General features: G+C 44.2%; 1 protein-coding gene across 1 annotated transcript in view; it reads left to right on the plus strand.

Annotated features, from left to right (window-relative positions):
- The first annotated feature begins 5,901 nt into the window (after positions 1–5,901).
- The window catches only part of P2RX4 (purinergic receptor P2X 4), a 29,543-nt gene continuing 18,299 nt past the window's right edge, over positions 5,902–17,145 (plus strand). The window contains exons 1-5 of the mRNA XM_035097886.3: positions 5,902–6,504; positions 8,133–8,280; positions 15,138–15,209; positions 16,075–16,147; positions 16,738–16,837. Coding sequence (XP_034953777.2) covers positions 6,362–6,504; positions 8,133–8,280; positions 15,138–15,209; positions 16,075–16,147; positions 16,738–16,837 — 536 coding nt within the window. The 5' untranslated portion in view covers positions 5,902–6,361. The remainder of the gene's footprint in view (positions 6,505–8,132; positions 8,281–15,137; positions 15,210–16,074; positions 16,148–16,737; positions 16,838–17,145) is intronic.

The raw sequence follows: 17,145 nt of genomic DNA on the forward strand, positions 1-17,145 counted from the left end.
GCTATCCTTGAGCTCATCCACACTTCTAGCTGTCCTGTGCCCAGAAAGCATGGGGTTCAAGAGGTTTTCCACTTGCCCAAGCGATTTTTCGTTTGTGCTGCTGCTTTCCCTCTAGTGGGGTAGGAGAGCTGAAAATAATGCCAATATATTTCACATCTGGCAACCAATGCGCCCCTTGGGTTTCAGATAATGCCGTGTTTCTCCGAAAATAAGACACCGTCTTATATTTGTTTTTCCTCAAAAAACAACACTATGGCTTATTTTCAGGGGATGTCTTATTTTTTCCTCCTGCCACGGCCGGCATTGCTGCTGTGCTTATCACTATGTCTTATTTTCGGGGTATGGCTTATATTCCTTGAATACTTAAAAATCCTGCTACTGCTTATTTTCAGAGAAACAGGGTACATGAGTAGATGAGTCTAAAAAGACTGGGACACACATTTTCACAGCTCTCTAGTGGCTATAGTGACTCATTTTACCAGAAGTAATGTGCCATTATAGATTTTTTGGGGGGAGGGGACCCCCTAAACCCTAGAAATTACTAAATGCTAGGATTTTGATTATTTGAGATGTGAAGGGAGAAATACCAGCTGCTGAAGTATCCCTGGGCTGGCTTATGCAGACCAGCCTGGCTGGGTTAGTGAAGAGCAAATCTCTTAATATGACAAAAGGTGTTGATGGACCATCAGAGAGGAATCCTTTGGCCTGGGGAGTCAGATGTTACCCAGGTGGTAGGTTACAGGTAGGTAGCCGTGTTGGTCTGGATCGAAGTAAAATAAAAAAAATTCCTTCAGTAGCACCTTAAAGACCAACTAAGTTTTTATTTTGGTATGAGCTTTCGTGTGCATGCACACTTCTTCAGACCAGGTGGTAGGGTGTGTGTGTTTGAGGTGACAGGAAAAGAGTTTTTTTACTAAGGTTTTCTGGGAGGAAGAAAGGAGGGTTGAAAAGTCCATTTTGGGCAGGCTGGCTGGCTGGGAGAGAGACCTTGGACTCCATGGCTGCACTGCTGTGAGGTACAAGGCAGTCTTGAGGTGATCGTGCTGTAAGCTCTGGACTCCCTCCATGCAGACTGAAGGTGTAAATAGGTGAATAAACCATCCTTCTTAAAGATACGAAAGTATGCTGTGTCTCAATTCTCCAAAGAACCAAAGTGCCTGGAACCCCATGGGCTCTTGCCACTGCTCGGCAGAGAGACGGGCACGCACCCAACTTTTTAAACAGTATTTAGCATTAACTAAATATATATTTGATTCTGACCAAACTAAGCTTCCCAGGAGAGCTTTTTAGACTCATGTACTCTTGTACTTGGACCCAGGTGGCGCTGTGGGCTAAACCACTGAGCCTAGGGCTTGCTGATCAGAAGGTCGGCGGTTCGAATCCCTGTGACGGGGTGAGCTCCCGTTGCTTGGTCCCAGCTCCTGCCAACCTAGCAGTTCAAAAGCACATCAAAATGCAAGTAGATAAATAGGAACCGCTATAGCGGGAAGGTAAACGGCGTTTCCATGTGCTGCTCTGGTTTGCCAGAAGCGGCTTTGTCATGCTGGCCACATGACCTGGAAGCTGTAGACCGGCTCCCTCGGCCAATAATGCGAGATGAGCGTGCAACCCCAGAGTCGGTCACGACTGGACCCTAATGGACAGGGGTCCCTTTACCTTTACTCTTGTACTATCTGGAACCAAAGAAGCACAGATTCTCTAGAGTGCCTGTGCGGAGGAGACAGAAACCTCCCACTTTAGATTATCTGGTTGCCAGATGTGAGCCCCCCCCCCAGCTCTCCTACCCCACTACTGGGAAAAGCCATTGTTTACTACTGAATCGGACAGAGCAAGCATCACACTGCAGAAAAGCTGACGTTTGCTCAGTAGTAAGTGGGTTTTCCTGGGGGAAAGCAGCAGGACAAGCAGAAGTATGGATTAACCCCTAAACTGAACCCCACCCCTTCAAGATGCCTACATTTCACTGGATGCCAAGATTGGGCACCTGTTCTCCCTGTTATGTTCTGAATAGAGAATTGCAAAGAGCTTCTCTCTCTGAAGAAGTGCTGCAGTGACTGGTTGCAGGTGCCTTTTTTTGTCCATTCATGGAAGAGATAACACAAAATTTTGTGGTGTTGTGTCTCTTCCTGCTGTGTTGGAAATAGCAGCCATTTTGTCTTATGCCATGGTCCCACAACGGCCACTCTGTGTCTGGTGCCCAGGGCACTTTCTTTGAAATTCCAAATGTGTCCCAAAAGGTGGTGGCCCTGCCTGACAAAAGCCAATGAGGGGAGTTGCACTTGGTGTTTAATTTTAAATCAGACCTTGTTGCTGCTTGTGCCATTAAAACACAACCTTCTTTGGTCCTCAGAATTTTCAGTGCACACCTGGAATCGGGGATCCATATTTTCCTGGCAGGCTTAAGCAGTCAAAACCCAAAGGAAAGACCAGATGAACTCTCTCTTTCTCAAAACACAGCAAAGGCTCATGTATGAGAAATGAGAGCTTTGCTGATTTCCACTGGGAAGCCCTCTGTTTCATTATGCCTTGTTTTGAAGCTGTTTGTTTGTTTCCAGTACAGTGGAACTTCGTGTTACGTACCGTCCTCCTTGAGAATGTTTTGGGTTACAAGCTCCGCTAACCTGGAAGTAGATGCTCCTGATTGTGAACTTTGCCCCGGGATGCGAGCAGAAGTTGTGCGGCGGCAGCAGGAGGCGCCATTAGCGGTTTCCTGTTACGAATGGACCTCCAGAACGGATTAAGTACGTAACAGGAGGCGGCCACTGTAATTTCTCAGGAATGGGGAGAGGAGATTTCAGGAGCCCTGTTGTTACTGCGTTTCTGGAGGTTAGAGCAGAGACCAAATAAACAAACTTGTGTATATACCAGTAATTAAAACTGGGTGTGCAGAGGACTTTGTCCCATGGTATTTCCAGGGACTATCATATACGTACTGTAATGCATATGCAACTGACTGGAGTATATTTTGCGAAGCGTTTTCTACGGTGGAGGGTGTGCAAAGCAAGGCTTTTCCCTCACAGCAGGAGTGGTAGAGAAGCTGCAACCCTCCAAACCTTGCTGGGCTTCCAGCGGCCCTATCTGGCCCTGCAGGCTGAGGCTGGTTGGAGTCAGAAGGCCCACAAGTTTCCCACTCCTGCTGTGAAGCGAAACCTCCCCTGCCATTTTCTCGAGCTGCAAACACAGGCTTGATGACATGTACAAAAAAAAATAGTCTCCAAGAACTTTTTACTTATCAGCTTGCCTCTACATATTTATGTTAGCCATTCTAGTCACTGAAATGTAACAAAAATCAGGAACTTGGCCTTTGCCCAGTTTGCAAAGCATCCCTATGTGCTCTTCAGAGTGCCCTTTTGCCTCATAGGCCTGCACTAACATTTCTGCACTGATTTATAATGTTTTTTTGCTAAGTAACTAGCGGGATCAATGTTGCTATTGTGTTTTAATTTACCATTTTTACATGTTTGTATTATCTTCCAATCACTTTGAAATTTATATTGCAATTTTTTAAAAAATTAAAAAGTTGCTTCAAACTATTTTTAACACTGTATTTTTAATTGTTGTAACCTGATACTGAGCAGATTTTTTCCAAAGCTGTTTGTGACACAACATGTCTGTCTGTCTGTTTCCACACACGTGTGCACGGACACACACTAGTGTTTATCAGATGTGTATATCCTTCCCTCCTACAACTATCACAGCACACTCGGGACAGCTTGCAACGGAACATCAACACAACATCAAACACAGCTTTTTTAATGGTTGGAATGTCCCTAACATTCTGGTCAGAGGTTTATCAATAAATATCTAACAGAAGGCCTCTCCACAGCTCTCCTTGCTATTCATTCTCAATTCAATTCAAACCTTTATTGCATTAGCATGCAGCCATAGCAAAATAAAACAATACAAAAATGCCAGAGACAAGCAACAAAGCATAATTCAAGGCAATATTGCTGGCGTAATAACATTTAAATTACCCTAAGACAATAATGCAAAGATTTAGGTGCCAGCGCCAAAAATCTAATATGTGGATATACGTAAAGCAAAAATAAGTCAAAATAGGCTCGGCACATTCAGTTAAAAATGAAATAGAGAAAATTAAAACAGGCCCAGGTCTAGGACACACTACCCTGTCAGGGTAGCCCTGAGTTTCAGAGCCTGCACTATGAAGATTGCCACCCCACGTGAAATTAGGGGATTTGCTATTCATTCTGAAAAAAAGTTTGATCTGGATGTTGGTAGCCTAACAATAGGAAAATATACAAGTTTTGCATGTCTCCCTATGGTATAATAACTTGGGGGATTTGGCTATTTCAGAATTAAAAAACACACAAGCTGCAGGTCTTCAAGAGACCTGGAAGGCTTCTTGGCGATCTGACGGGACTTCAGTTCTTAAGTTTCAGAATCGGGTGCACAGCACTCGCCATTGCGCCATCGTGGGAAACAGGGTAGTCTTGAGTCAGTCTTGTTTGTAACCATTTCTCATGCCTGTGGTATTATATGCCATGCCACGAAATTTCATTATAATTTAGCTTCCCGGTATTGTTAACTGGTATTTGTTGCTATACTTCACATTTAAAAGAACTGCTTTGTATTTTAATATTTTGTTGGAAGCCGCCCAGAGTGGCTGGGGGAACCCGGCCAGATGGGTGGGGTATAAATAAATAATAATAATAATAATAATAATAATTATTATTATTATTATTATTACCCCGTCCCCATCTCCAAGCAGCGAGAGGCTTCGAGGGTTGGGTTCCAACCTGTTCCCTGAGGTGGTTTAATGGGAACGAGGCTTCTGTTAGAAGCTTCAGATCCACATATATAAAGTGGGGCAGAAAGAAAACAAAGGTCCAGAAGGTAAGGACGGACCTAAAATAATGAACGGTTCTGCAATATATTAGGACAAATAACAATGTCACAAATGTTGTGCCACGGTTTGCGACATTTTAGCCAGTCCTATTAAAAGGATTTCTGCTAGGTTTTTTCCAGCTATACACAAGCAAGGTGGGGGTTTTGTGCATTAGTTCCCCACCAGATTTCTAGGGGAAGGCCCCAGTGACATAACTGGATTCCCATAAGCGTCTGTGTTTCGCTCAGTTCCAGGTACCGGTAAGTTCTTTCTAAACAACCCTTTGGAGCTCTTTGAGAGTATCCCGTGAGAATGTGTAGATGATGCATGACAACTATTCACTGAGACATGAGATGGAAAGACCATGGGAGAAAACCAAGCGCTCATGGAAGGATGCAGCAAGAGCATACATAATTCTACACTTGCCAGGACAATTGTTTGTATTTCTTTTTAGAGTTTTAAAATAATAAGTTTTTGATGGTCCTTCATCCAAGACTCCTGAAGAACAGCCCTCCAGATGGCAGTAGTATGCTAATGTTGGGGAAGGATCTCGGGGGGGGGGGGGACAACGAAGTGGAATGATCCACCATTAGTGCGCTATTTTTGCATCAACTACGTCCACACTACATTAAAGTTCCATTAGACCACTTTAATAGTCATGGCTTCTCCCAAAGATTCATGGGAAGTGTAGTTCATGAAGGGGGCAGAGCTGTTAAGGACGGGCCTGGTCCTCTCCCAGAGCTACAGTTCCCAGAGTTCTTTGGGAAGGCACACTGATTGTTGAACCACTCAAATTTTAGTTACAGGTAGGTAGCAGTGTTGGTCTGCCGTAGTCGAAACAAAATAAAATAAAAAACAAAAAATTCCTTCCAGTAGCACCTTAGAGACCAACTAAGTTTGTCATTGCACACGAAAGCTCATACCAATGACAAACTTAGTTGGTCTCTAAGGTGCTACTGGAAGGAATTTTTTTATTTTCACTCAAATTGTGATTCTGGGAGGGAAACACGGATCTCCTAACAACTCCCAGCACCCTTAACAAACTACAGTTCCCAGAGTTCTGTGGAGGAGAGAAGCCCTTGCAACTATACAGTGTTAGGGTGCGTGAATGAGACCACGCCTGGGATGGGGGCTTCCCGCTTTCCCCACTCACGACTTTCACATCCCTGGTCGCAAGTTCGTGCAGCCTTTTAGGCTTCGCACACAGTTCTTGAATCCCGCCGGCAAAACAGCCACGATTCCTTCCCTTCCCCTTTTCCTTCCCTCTTCCTGCTGCTGTTTCGCTTCGAGAGTCCTGTGAACTTTGCCAACGGCAGGCGGAGCAGCGCCTCCGCTTCCCTTGCCAATCCGGCTGCAGGCGTTGGAGGAGGGAGACGCGTCTTTCGAACTCGCCACCGGGAGGCGGAGCGGCGCCGCGGGATTCGCGGGATTCTATAAAGCCCTCCGGCCGGGAGCGGCTGCCTCCCGCGGGGGAATCGTGCTTCTTCGCCGCCGCCCGCCTTCCCTTCTCGCTCCATGGCCGGCCCGGGCAAGCCGTGCGCGGGCTTGTACAGCTTCCTCTTCGAGTACGACACGCCGCGGATCGTGCTGATCAAGAGCCGCAAAGTGGGGCTCATGAACCGGCTGGTCCAGCTGGCTATCCTGGCCTACGTCATCGGGTAAGGCGGGGGCCGCCGAGGGGCCAAGGGCCAGCCAACGGCCCCTAGTTGCTGCTGACCAGGGAGGGAGGGAGGAGACCCCCCCCTGACCTCTTTTTCCCACGAACGTGATCCTCCTCCCCAGAACTGGGGAAGTGGGGGGAACTCACTTGTTGCCGGAGGAGGGTAGTCCTCTTGAATTTCGTAGGTGTCTACTCGGAAGTAAATCCCTCTGGAGTCCAATAGGATTAACTTGCAAAGGAGTTTGTTGCAGCGAAGTTGTGGTTCTCCAGATGTTGGCTGCATTATAAGCACCATATGTTTAAAGCACGTTAAAAGCACTTTGCCGCCCTCCTGAGATTCCTGGGTGCTTTAGTTTACCCCACCCCTAATGAACTATAGTTCCCATAATTCTTTGCAGGGTGGGGGAAAGAATATGCTTTACATGTTTGCATGGGCATAGCCAGGATTTATTAGGGGGCAGGCTTTATGTTGGGGGGGGGAACCTCAGTTAGTTAAGTGTAAACTCCCCTCGGCGGTATGCAATTTATTTCTTTATGCCACGGCAGCGGCCAGAATAGCGCATGCTATTAAAAGTCACTTGTAATAAGATGAAGGAGGTTTAAAATTGGATTATTAAGAATATAAGGCTTTAAGGACGTGCCTGAACGAGTACTAAACAATGGAACGAAGAGGGGGAGTGGAGGGAAGTCAAGCAAAACATATGGTTTAAAGATTTGTCTATGATGTTTTCTTTTTCTTTTTATGCATTATTGTTATTATTATTAATCTTTTTTGTTATTTTTTTGGAAATTAATAAAATGTCAAAAAAAAACCAACCCCCCCACAGAATAGTTACAGGTAGGTGGCCGTGTTGTTCTGAGTCGAAGCAAAATAAAAAAAAATCCTTCAGTAGCACCTTAAAGACCAACTAAGTTTTTATTTTGGTATGAGCTTTCTTGTGCATGCAGACTTCTTCAGATACAAGTGTTTCAAGTGTATCTGAAGAAGTGTGCATGCACACGAAAGCTCATACCAAAATAAAAACTTAGTTGGTCTTTAAGGTGCTACTGAAGGAATTTTTTTTTTTTGCCCCACAGAATAGTGCATGCTAAAAGCTGGCAAGAAAAAGAATACCAGCAAAAGAACAATGGCTGTATAAATGAACAGAATACGCCGAACCTGTGAGCATGACAGACAAAATAAGGAATCAGGATGGAAAACAAATAAAGGACAGATGGGAAAGTTTGGGGGAGTACAGTACTTTAAAAAAAGTTGATACTAAAGCAAAGCTACAAGTAGGGGTAATTCTCTGAACAACAGTTAAATACAAAGGAGGACTAGAAGGGGGAAAGCAGGGTGGATTAATATTTGGAGATTCAGCAATTAGGCTAGGCTGGGAAGTTTATATGGAAAGAATACTTGATGGCAAAGTATGATATGTAAATAGAAAAATGGAAAATGCATAAATGATGGGAAGTGGAGGAGACCAGTAACACTTCCAGGTTTCCCTAACTGTGCAAGACTAAGGGGATAAGCTAGAAAAGATGTCGGCGAAAATGTGTCCTGATTTTTACTTCTTGAAAAATGGCAACCCTACTTAAATCTAAATTCTGAGACAGATGTTTTGCCCCCCATTGTTCTTGCAGCTGGGTCTTCGTGTGGGAAAAGGGCTACCAAGAAACAGATTCAGTGGTGAGTTCGGTGACCACAAAAGTGAAGGGTGTCACCGTGACCAATACTTCAGAGCTGGGGCCCCGAATTTGGGATGTAGCCGATTACGTGATTCCGCCTCAGGTATGTACACAGGAGCTGAATCTCATGGCTTTGCTGGGTATGACACATACTTCCTGTTTGTGGTCATGAGTCTCCCTGCCGTGGAGCAAACGGGGACAGTTTTTACCTGCTAGCTCTTCAAAGGAGACCATTAGATCACAGGATTAAAGTTAAACAGAGCCTAAGACATATAGCAGCCGTCTTTGTGAGTGTAAATAAGAAGTGCCTGCCTTTTGGGGTGGCCAACCAGCCAATTGTTCAGATCCATTCCACCCTGGTTTCATTCCTGTGTTTGGGATGGAACTTATATTGGTCACCTGGGTAGAGAACCTATACCAGAAGAGGGACAGGGAGAATGCAGACTTGTGTTGTTGTTTTTGGTAACATCTTTATTGAAAGTTCAAAAAATACATAACCATATGTGCACCAAACATGGTGAGACGCAAAGAAAAAAAGGAAAGAGAAACAGAACCCGTGCAAAAGGGAAAACAAAGGCGGGAGGGGAGAAAACCCCAAACTGTATACAGTATTTTACAATGTTGTTATTGTACTTCACCAGATCTTAACCTATTACAGTACAGTGGTACCTCTGTTAAGTCCGCCCTGTCCAGCGTCCATTTCGGTGGACGTCTGAGGCAAAGCGCAGAGTGGTGCTTTGTCGACTGTCCTTTTTGCCGAGCGTCTGGGGCTCCGGAACGGATCCCAGACTCAAAACAAGGTACTACTGTATTTGTAAGAATGGGTTCCAAATATCATTGGATTTGTCCTTGGCAAGTTTGCATTTATATGCAAGCTGTTCATATGTTGCGAGTTTGTATAAGTCTTCAATCCAATCATAGGAGGGAGACGTATTTTTATTTTTCCAGTTCATCAGTACCAGTCTTTTTGCTGTGGTCAGGGCACGGAGAATCCACTCGTATTGTCCTTCTGTAAGGTTCCATGTGCTGGGTATATAATTCAAGAAGATACTTTGCTCTGTAAGTGTAAGATTGTTCCGTACAGTTCTGTTGATGGTTTCAGTTACCTTCTGCCAAAAGTCTTTCAATATTGGACAATGAAAAAACATGCTTTAGAGAAGCAGGGAGAATGCAACCTCGTTGATTCTGGACCTTTCAGAGGCTTTTGATGTCACTGACCTTGTTATCTTTTTGGGCCACTTAGCCAAAATGCGATGGAGGGCATCCTCTATGGCAGGGACGTCCAACTCCCAAGAGACTGCGATCTACTCACAGAATTAAAACTGGCAGTGATCTATCCCTTTTGGGGGGGGGGGTTCAGGTCAAAGTTGTTGAGCTTTTTTTTTTTTTAGGGAGGAAAGTCCCATTGTCAAATTGAGGAAAGGGGGAAAGTAACTCACCAAAAGATCGCTGAGGAAACTATCTGCCTCACAGTGAAAACTACGTCTTCCGTTCCAGCGATCATGTGAAAATGGAGGACGGAGGGAGGGGCCAGGGCCGGATGCTCTTATGCCACTGCAAAGAAAAAGGAGCCCACGGTTGACAGCAATCGACCGGAACCTCCCGGGGATCGACCAGTCGATCACGATCGACCTGTTGGACATCCCTGCTCTATGGTGATGACTTTCAGGCCTAGTTTAGAGGGCATATCTCAGAAAACATGTCTGCGGCTTGCAGCCTGTGGGATACAGCATGTAGCAAACATTCCCAGTCTTGATAGCCTCCAGATGTTTGGGGCCATCAGTGCCAACAGTGAGGACAAATGGGAGTTGTAGTTTGAGGGCGCTATTAGTGTCCATGGACCTGAGGTCCAGCATTCTGTTCCCACAGTGGTCAGTCAGATGCCTCAGGGGAGCCCAAGGCGGGACCTGAAAGAGCCTCATCTAATCCAAGAGGACACTTTGCAAATAGCTGCCAGGCCCTTCCTGGTAACACCGTTGTGCAGAATGATTTCTTCTCTGCCATAGAACTCGCTTCAATATGTCTTTGCATGCTGCGGCTTCAAGGCAGAATGGGTGTAAGCTTCCTCTGTTGAGTCTTTTACGGCCATTGTGAAAGAATGATAAGGTCAGCTCTGCTGATTCTTTCCTCTTGGCTAAACCTCAACTTCTCCTATTATATGCCTCTGCCTCTGATCTCTGCAGCATGCGGCTTCCTGGGAGCCACACACTTCCTCCTTGTTGTTCGCACTGTGACTGAGTCATCTCCCTAAACAATCATATTTGATTGCTATTTTAAGTATGTATGAAAGCATACTTTATACTTGGATCAATATTAGTTTGGTATGGAAATATAATAATAATAATAATAATAATAACAACAACAACAACAACAACAACAACAACAACAACAACAACAACAACAACCATTAAGCCACATTCACACCATACAGTGGTACCTCTACTTACGAATGTTTCTACTTACGAATGGAGCTCCGTCCGCCATCTTGGATGCGGTTTAGGTAGGATTTTTTCTACTTACGAATTTTTAGATAGGGTTGCTTCTATTTACGAATTTTTTCTCTTAATGCATTCCTATGGGATTTGACTTACAATTTTTTTCGACTTACAAATGTGCGTTCGGAACGCATTAAATTCCTAAGTAGAGGTACCACTGTACATACATTTGAAGTGCTACAATGACACTTTTTATTATTTTATTTTTATTGCTTTTATTTGTTATGCAGATACTCAAATACACAAACAGAAATTAATTCATACAGAAAAAAGAAATAATGTACAATGGCACTTTTAAAAACTGAATTTACTGACATATACAGAAAAAGAAAGAAAAATAAGAAAAAAGAGAACACAGTTTTACAAATATTAACATAACCTGCAATTATTCTGACATATACATGCAGAAAAAGAAAAAAAGAAAAAGAAAGAAAAAACTTTTTTAAAAGAAAGAAAAACAGTTCCATATACACGTCTTTGTAAGGTATACAAGCTGTCCTTATTCCTGTTAGTAGCCTCCTCTTCTATTTTACAATATCTCCTTTTACGACTTCATGATTGATCCCCTGATTTATATCTTGACTTCCTTCTACCCCTAGTAACTCGTATTTTTGGTTGTCTGTATTCCATTAGTAAGTCTGTGGAGAAACAATCTTAATTTCCTGTGGAATTTTAATCTACACTGAGCCAAGCGAAGTCCTGGAAACCACCTTTTTTCATATAATTTATAAAAACATCCCATTCTCTCCTAATTCTCTCAATTGAATTATTTCTTATTATTTCTGTGAGTTTAGCCAGTTCTTTTGTTGGCAATGTGTTGCTTTTCCAATATTTTGCAATTATGATCCTGGCGGCCACGATTGCATATTGAAAGACTCTCTTTTTTTTTTTGTCCTTTGGGACAAGTAAAAATTCCTAATAAAAATAACTCTGTTTTTTTCTGGAAAAGAGTATCTACCATAATCATTTCTTTAATTCTTCATATATCGTGTCCCATAATTTTTTTTATTCTGGGGCATGTCCACCACATGTGGAATAGATTCCCGCCCTTATGGTTACATTTATTTATTTATTTGACAATTTTGCTGGTGTCAGGTACCACCCATACATCACCTTTAGGAAATTTTCTTTAATCATATAGCATGCCGTAAATCTCTAATATCATTTTTCCAAAGGTTTTCCTGCTTGTCTAGTTCTATATTATAGCCGAAATCTTGGGCCCATTTCACCATTACATCCTTTACCTCTTCATCTTTTAGATGCCAATTTAGTAATATCTCATACATTCTTTTTATGATTTGAAAGAAGTTCTTTAACTCGATCAGATATTGTCAAATCCATTCTTTTTTTTATTATGTTCAAAACACCATTGAGTTGGTGGTACTGCAACCAGCTTATACCGATTTGTTTTAATATATCACATTTCTTCAATTTCAGTTGGTTATTTTCTTCTTCTAGTAAATCTTTATATGTCTGCTAATTGGTACCCATATTTTACCTTTTTACAGCCATGCCTCCATTGGTGATAGCGACCAAGGGGCTTTCGGCTCCAAAAGTTTTTTATTTCTTTCCCGTACTTCAAATATTGCCTTTCTGATAGTGTGGTTGCGAAATCCTTTGTGTATTTTCACTTTATCATAACCCAGATATCCATGCCATCCTACTATGTGCTACGATAACACTTTAAACAGTTGTGGCTCACCCCAAAGAATTCTGTCAAAAGTGCCACCTTGCTTAAGAACTGAAGAATACTTCAGTAACACCTATGCAACAAATGAGTTAAGGAACTGAAGTGAAACAACTGGAAATAACCCGAGCATTTCCCATCTAGTTTAGAAACCTGTAACATCTACCTGAAGCAAAATAATAAGCAGCTGAAGTTTAAAAGAAGCTGTGCCTTATTAGAAGCATGTAGCATCCATTAGATTTAGTGTAAATCAGGCATCCCAAACTGCAGCCCTCCAGATGTTTTGGCCTACAACTCCCATGATCCCTAGCTAACAGGACCAGTGGTCGGGGAATATGGGAAGTGTAGTCCAAAACATCTGGGGATCCCTGGTGTAAATAATAGGTTAACTATTTTCTGAAAGAATATTATCTCCCGAGGTATCCTTTGTTTTATCCACTTTGTTCTGTTAAATAAATCTTTCTTATTTGTTCAACTTCTGCCTAAGTCTCCCAAGTACCCAAGTTTTCCCTCACACAAAATCCATAAAGATAACCTGTGGTGGTGATTATAGAGTGTGTATGTACAGTAGTTTGGGTCCACAGCAATTGGTATAGATTCATAGCTGCCAAGTCTCCCGTATTCCCCAGGAAATCCCCGTTTTTCCAGCTGTTCCTAGCTGAAAAAACGGATTTTTTTGTTTTTCCCCGGTTTATTCTGGCGTGGCAGCCATTTTGGAACTGGGCAAAGCAGCACCAAAAGTCACTTCTGAGCATGCTCCGCCCAGTTCCAAAATGGCGGCAGCGCTACTTCCGGCCCGGTCCCTTATTTCTCCGACAGCAATTTGGCAGGTATGATAGAGTTGAGGGTTCTGCTACAGTAATTGGTGGGAGAAGTGGGATCTGCTACATGGGGCTACCCTTGAAGACTATTCAGAAAGAGCACTGGGGCAGAATGTTGCTGCCTGGCTGCTTAAGTGATGGGGGTGGGGGCTCACATTAACCCAATCATTAAATCCTTACGCTGAATGCCTGTGAACTTCTGGAAATGATTCAGGGTGGTGCATTGAATCATATACCAAAACTGCAATGACTTGGTACCTAAGTACGTACCTTCTTCAGTACTTCCCCTCTCCCATGTACAGTGGAACCTCTACTTACCACCATAATCCATTCTGGCAGCCTGTCCTTTAGGCGAAACGGGTTGCTGATAGAAGTGCCATTGTGCGCATGTGCAGATGGCGGCAGGCGCTTCTGCGCATGCACAAATAGCAGAAGCCGCTTCTGCACGTGTGTGAATCGCGGCAAACCCAGTATTTACTTCCGGGTTTGCCGCAGTCACGACTTGGATTGGGCCCAAGTCGAGGCAGTCATTAGTTGTACGGTGGTACCTCTGGTTACGAACTTAATTTGTTCTGGAGGTCCGTTCTTAACCCGAAACGGTTCTTAACCTGAGACGCACTTTTGCTAATGGCGTGACTTCCGCTCGCCTCCTCCAGGGGCAAAGTTTGCTATCAGGAGCATCTACTTCCGGGTTAGCGGAGCTCGTTACCTGAAGCAGGTGTGCAGATGAAGGCACAAGACAAGGCATTCTCAGTCGCGGCCCCTGATTTAGAGAATTCCAAGACACAATTGATTATTCCCCACATTGACCTAATTGAGACACAAGGTGTAAACCTCTTTGTTTACCCAGGCTTTTGGAATGCTGTCAACCTTTTTGCTGGCCCTGTTACCTTGTATATGTTTTGATGATGTATATTTGATAACTGTTTTGTCAGCCAATGGGAAGGATTGTCCCATTGGGAGGAATATAAGGACAAACATGCACTTGAACAAGGGATCAGTAAACAAACGTTTGGCTTGTGGGTTCCACTGCCTCACCTTCTGTCTCCAGATTGTCACCCAGCTCAGTCTGACCAGCTCCAAATTTTGACCTGTTGATGATCTCATGCTGCCGGTGCAGTAAGCTCTGACACTCTATGGGATGTCCCGTTATTTCACCTAGTAGCGAGTTGTTCTTCCTGACCTCAGCTCCTGGGCAAAAAGTTTTCTTGCTCCCACTCAAAATCCGCCTTTCAGCTTCTAATGGAAACTGCGCTGATGGTCAATGATCTACTGCTCTTTCATTCTGAGCTGCTAAGATGCCCATTGTCAGGGTTGTTGCGACTACTCTTGAGTAACGACCCTCCGCATGCTTGTCTTTCAGAAGTTTTTATTAGTGCACATTATTTACAGTGAAGTGAGCTGCTGGTGGCATGTCTTGTCAGTCCGAATCAGAATCCGGCACTGCACCCTTCCGCGATTTGGACCAACATAAGAGCCTCGGGACAGTGAATCTCCTCCCTCTTCTCCTCCTCCTCCTCTATTCCGGTGGGGGGGGGGTCTGTGGTCTGCCTTATTCCTCTCCTCCCTCTCCCTCTCTTCCTGCCTGTGGAGCAGGGGCTCTTGGATGTTGCCAGAGCCTGGGCACTCCCTTTCCGTCTCCTGACTTTCCTCATCCGCCCCTTCGCTTTCCTGACTGCTTGGAGATGGGCTGCTTCTGATGGGGGGGGGCTGTTCTCTATAAGCCCTTCCCCTTACACCCATGTTCACATTTCAGCTTCTGAGCCTTTGGTTTGCGGGAAGCGGGCGGTGACCAACTTTTCCTGTAGCCCACAGAGGGACATTTCAATCAAGAGTTTCCCCTTCTGCTAAAATGAGCTAGGCCTTGATCCTATCTGGCTCCTCCTTGAGAACACCACCGATCCAGATCACTGTGCGAAGTTGAACTTGTTCCTTTTTCTTTGTTACACTTGTTTAGGGCGAGAACTCCATATTCGTCATGACAAACATGATCATCACTCAGAATCAAACTCAAGGACTCTGTGCAGAGGTAGGCTCCCAGTAACACCAAGCTTTCAGTGTTCAGAATTCATTAGTCTTTTGTCTGAAACCATAAAGGAAATGCTGTGCAATTTCGGGAGCAGAGTTGAGGAGTTGGCCATTCAGTTTATATCCCAGGGCCAAAGAAGTGACACCATCTTTGGGGGATTAGGATTTTAACAGCTGCTGGAGCCAGCCCGTTGATAAAAGTAGGAGCAGCTACCAGCAGCACACAAGCAAACACTGCAGGGTCCTCAGTTGCCTATGCTGGTTCCAAAGCAGAACCAGGGAGAGAAGCAGAGGGGGAGAGAAAGAGGATTGAAATCCTTAGGAAATAAATTATGTAAATGTATAGCCTTTAGAAACCAGAGAAAGAGTTGCTTTTTAAACTTGGGCCTTAGGGGGTTTAATGCCCAGGGACCCAGCGGTAGTAAATGCTAAATGACTGCAGTTTTAGAAGTATGTTTGTGTTGGTTTTAGTTTTGAAATATTTTCTGAAAGTGCTTTTAATTGTATTGTATGACACCCCCAATCAGAAAGGAAGAGGACCTACATAACTCCTCTGGTCTTTTTTCTCTGCATACTTTTGTTTTAAATTGTGGCGTTTGCCAACTTGGTTGGATCAAAGTAATTTTTAGCACATTTCCTTCCTTCCTTTCTTTGAGTGAAGAGCCGTTCTTGTTAGCTCCTGCTTATTTTTTTTTCAACGAATCCAAGCATAGCGGATTAACTAGTTCAGAAACAGCTTTTTTGTTTTGATGTGCCCCCATGCAAACCATTTCATAAGTGCTAGTTTTGGAGGCCAACGGGGTGGAGGAAGAGGGCAAGGCAAGCGCTGCCTTTCTGTTTATCTGCACCATCTTCTTCCTCTCCAGTTTCCGGATAAAACCACACGGTGCCGTTCTAGCGAAAACTGCACGGAAGGATACATTGGGACACACAGCAATGGTAGGAGCTGGTGTGGTCGTCTTTGTGCCTGCTAATCATTTCGCTCACTTTTTTTTGGATAAAATCTTGACCTTGAGATCTGCAAATATATAGATAGGGCAGCATTTCTAAGTGGGAACTGTATGTTTCAGATTTCAAGGATATTGTGCAACGGTGTGATTGAGTTAATCTGTAGATTTTTGTTATGGGTTTTGGAGGGGAGGAATGCTGATTACTCATTTGGGTGCTGCCACCCCCTAATTCCCACACTTCCCTGAGGGCAAGCCATTTTCTCTCAGCCTAAAACACTGTCACCCCACTCTGCCAGAAGAGGGTGGTTCTGGCCTACCTTTCATAGGAAGATGTTAAGTCTGAAGCCTGACTTACACCTGTGGCAGCAGAAAACCCCAGAATCATAGAATCATTGAGTTGGAAGGGACCCTGGGGGTCACCTGCTTCAACCCCCTGCAATGCAGGAATCTTGGCTACAGCATCCGTGACAGATGGCCGTCTAACCTCTGCATAAAAGCTTGCAAGGATGGAGAGTCCTGAGGCCGCATAGTTGTCACTAGCATAACAGTTTGATGAGGACTCTCTTGGTATCCCTTCAGGTGTCCAGACTGGGAAGTGTGTTACATACGGAAACTCCACCCACAAAACCTGTGAGGTCTTTGCCTGGTGTCCAGTGGAGGATGATGAATATGTTCCCAAGTGAGTGTCTTGCGGGAGGGACAATAACAAGCAAGTTGCTTTAAAAAAAACCCAAACATGGCTAGGTGCTGAGATACTTCCACCAGGTCAGACGTATTTTGGAGCTAAATGGTGTTGACGGCCTTTGCTTTCCCAGGACTTAAGGGAAGCAGTGTTTATTGGTTGGTGCGGCTGTGGCCTGGTCCCAAAGGCCATTGTTTCCTTCCCCCCTCTGGCCACACTGGCATGGGCAGAAAGGCCTGTTTGAATGGGCCAATCGGGACATTGGGGGCAGACAGGCTTGCAGCGCTATAAATGGAAGGCTTTAC

This window comes from Zootoca vivipara, chromosome 16 (assembly GCF_965207765.1).
Source record: "Zootoca vivipara chromosome 16, rZooViv2.hap1.1, whole genome shotgun sequence".
Lineage (NCBI taxonomy): Eukaryota > Metazoa > Chordata > Lepidosauria > Squamata > Lacertidae > Zootoca > Zootoca vivipara.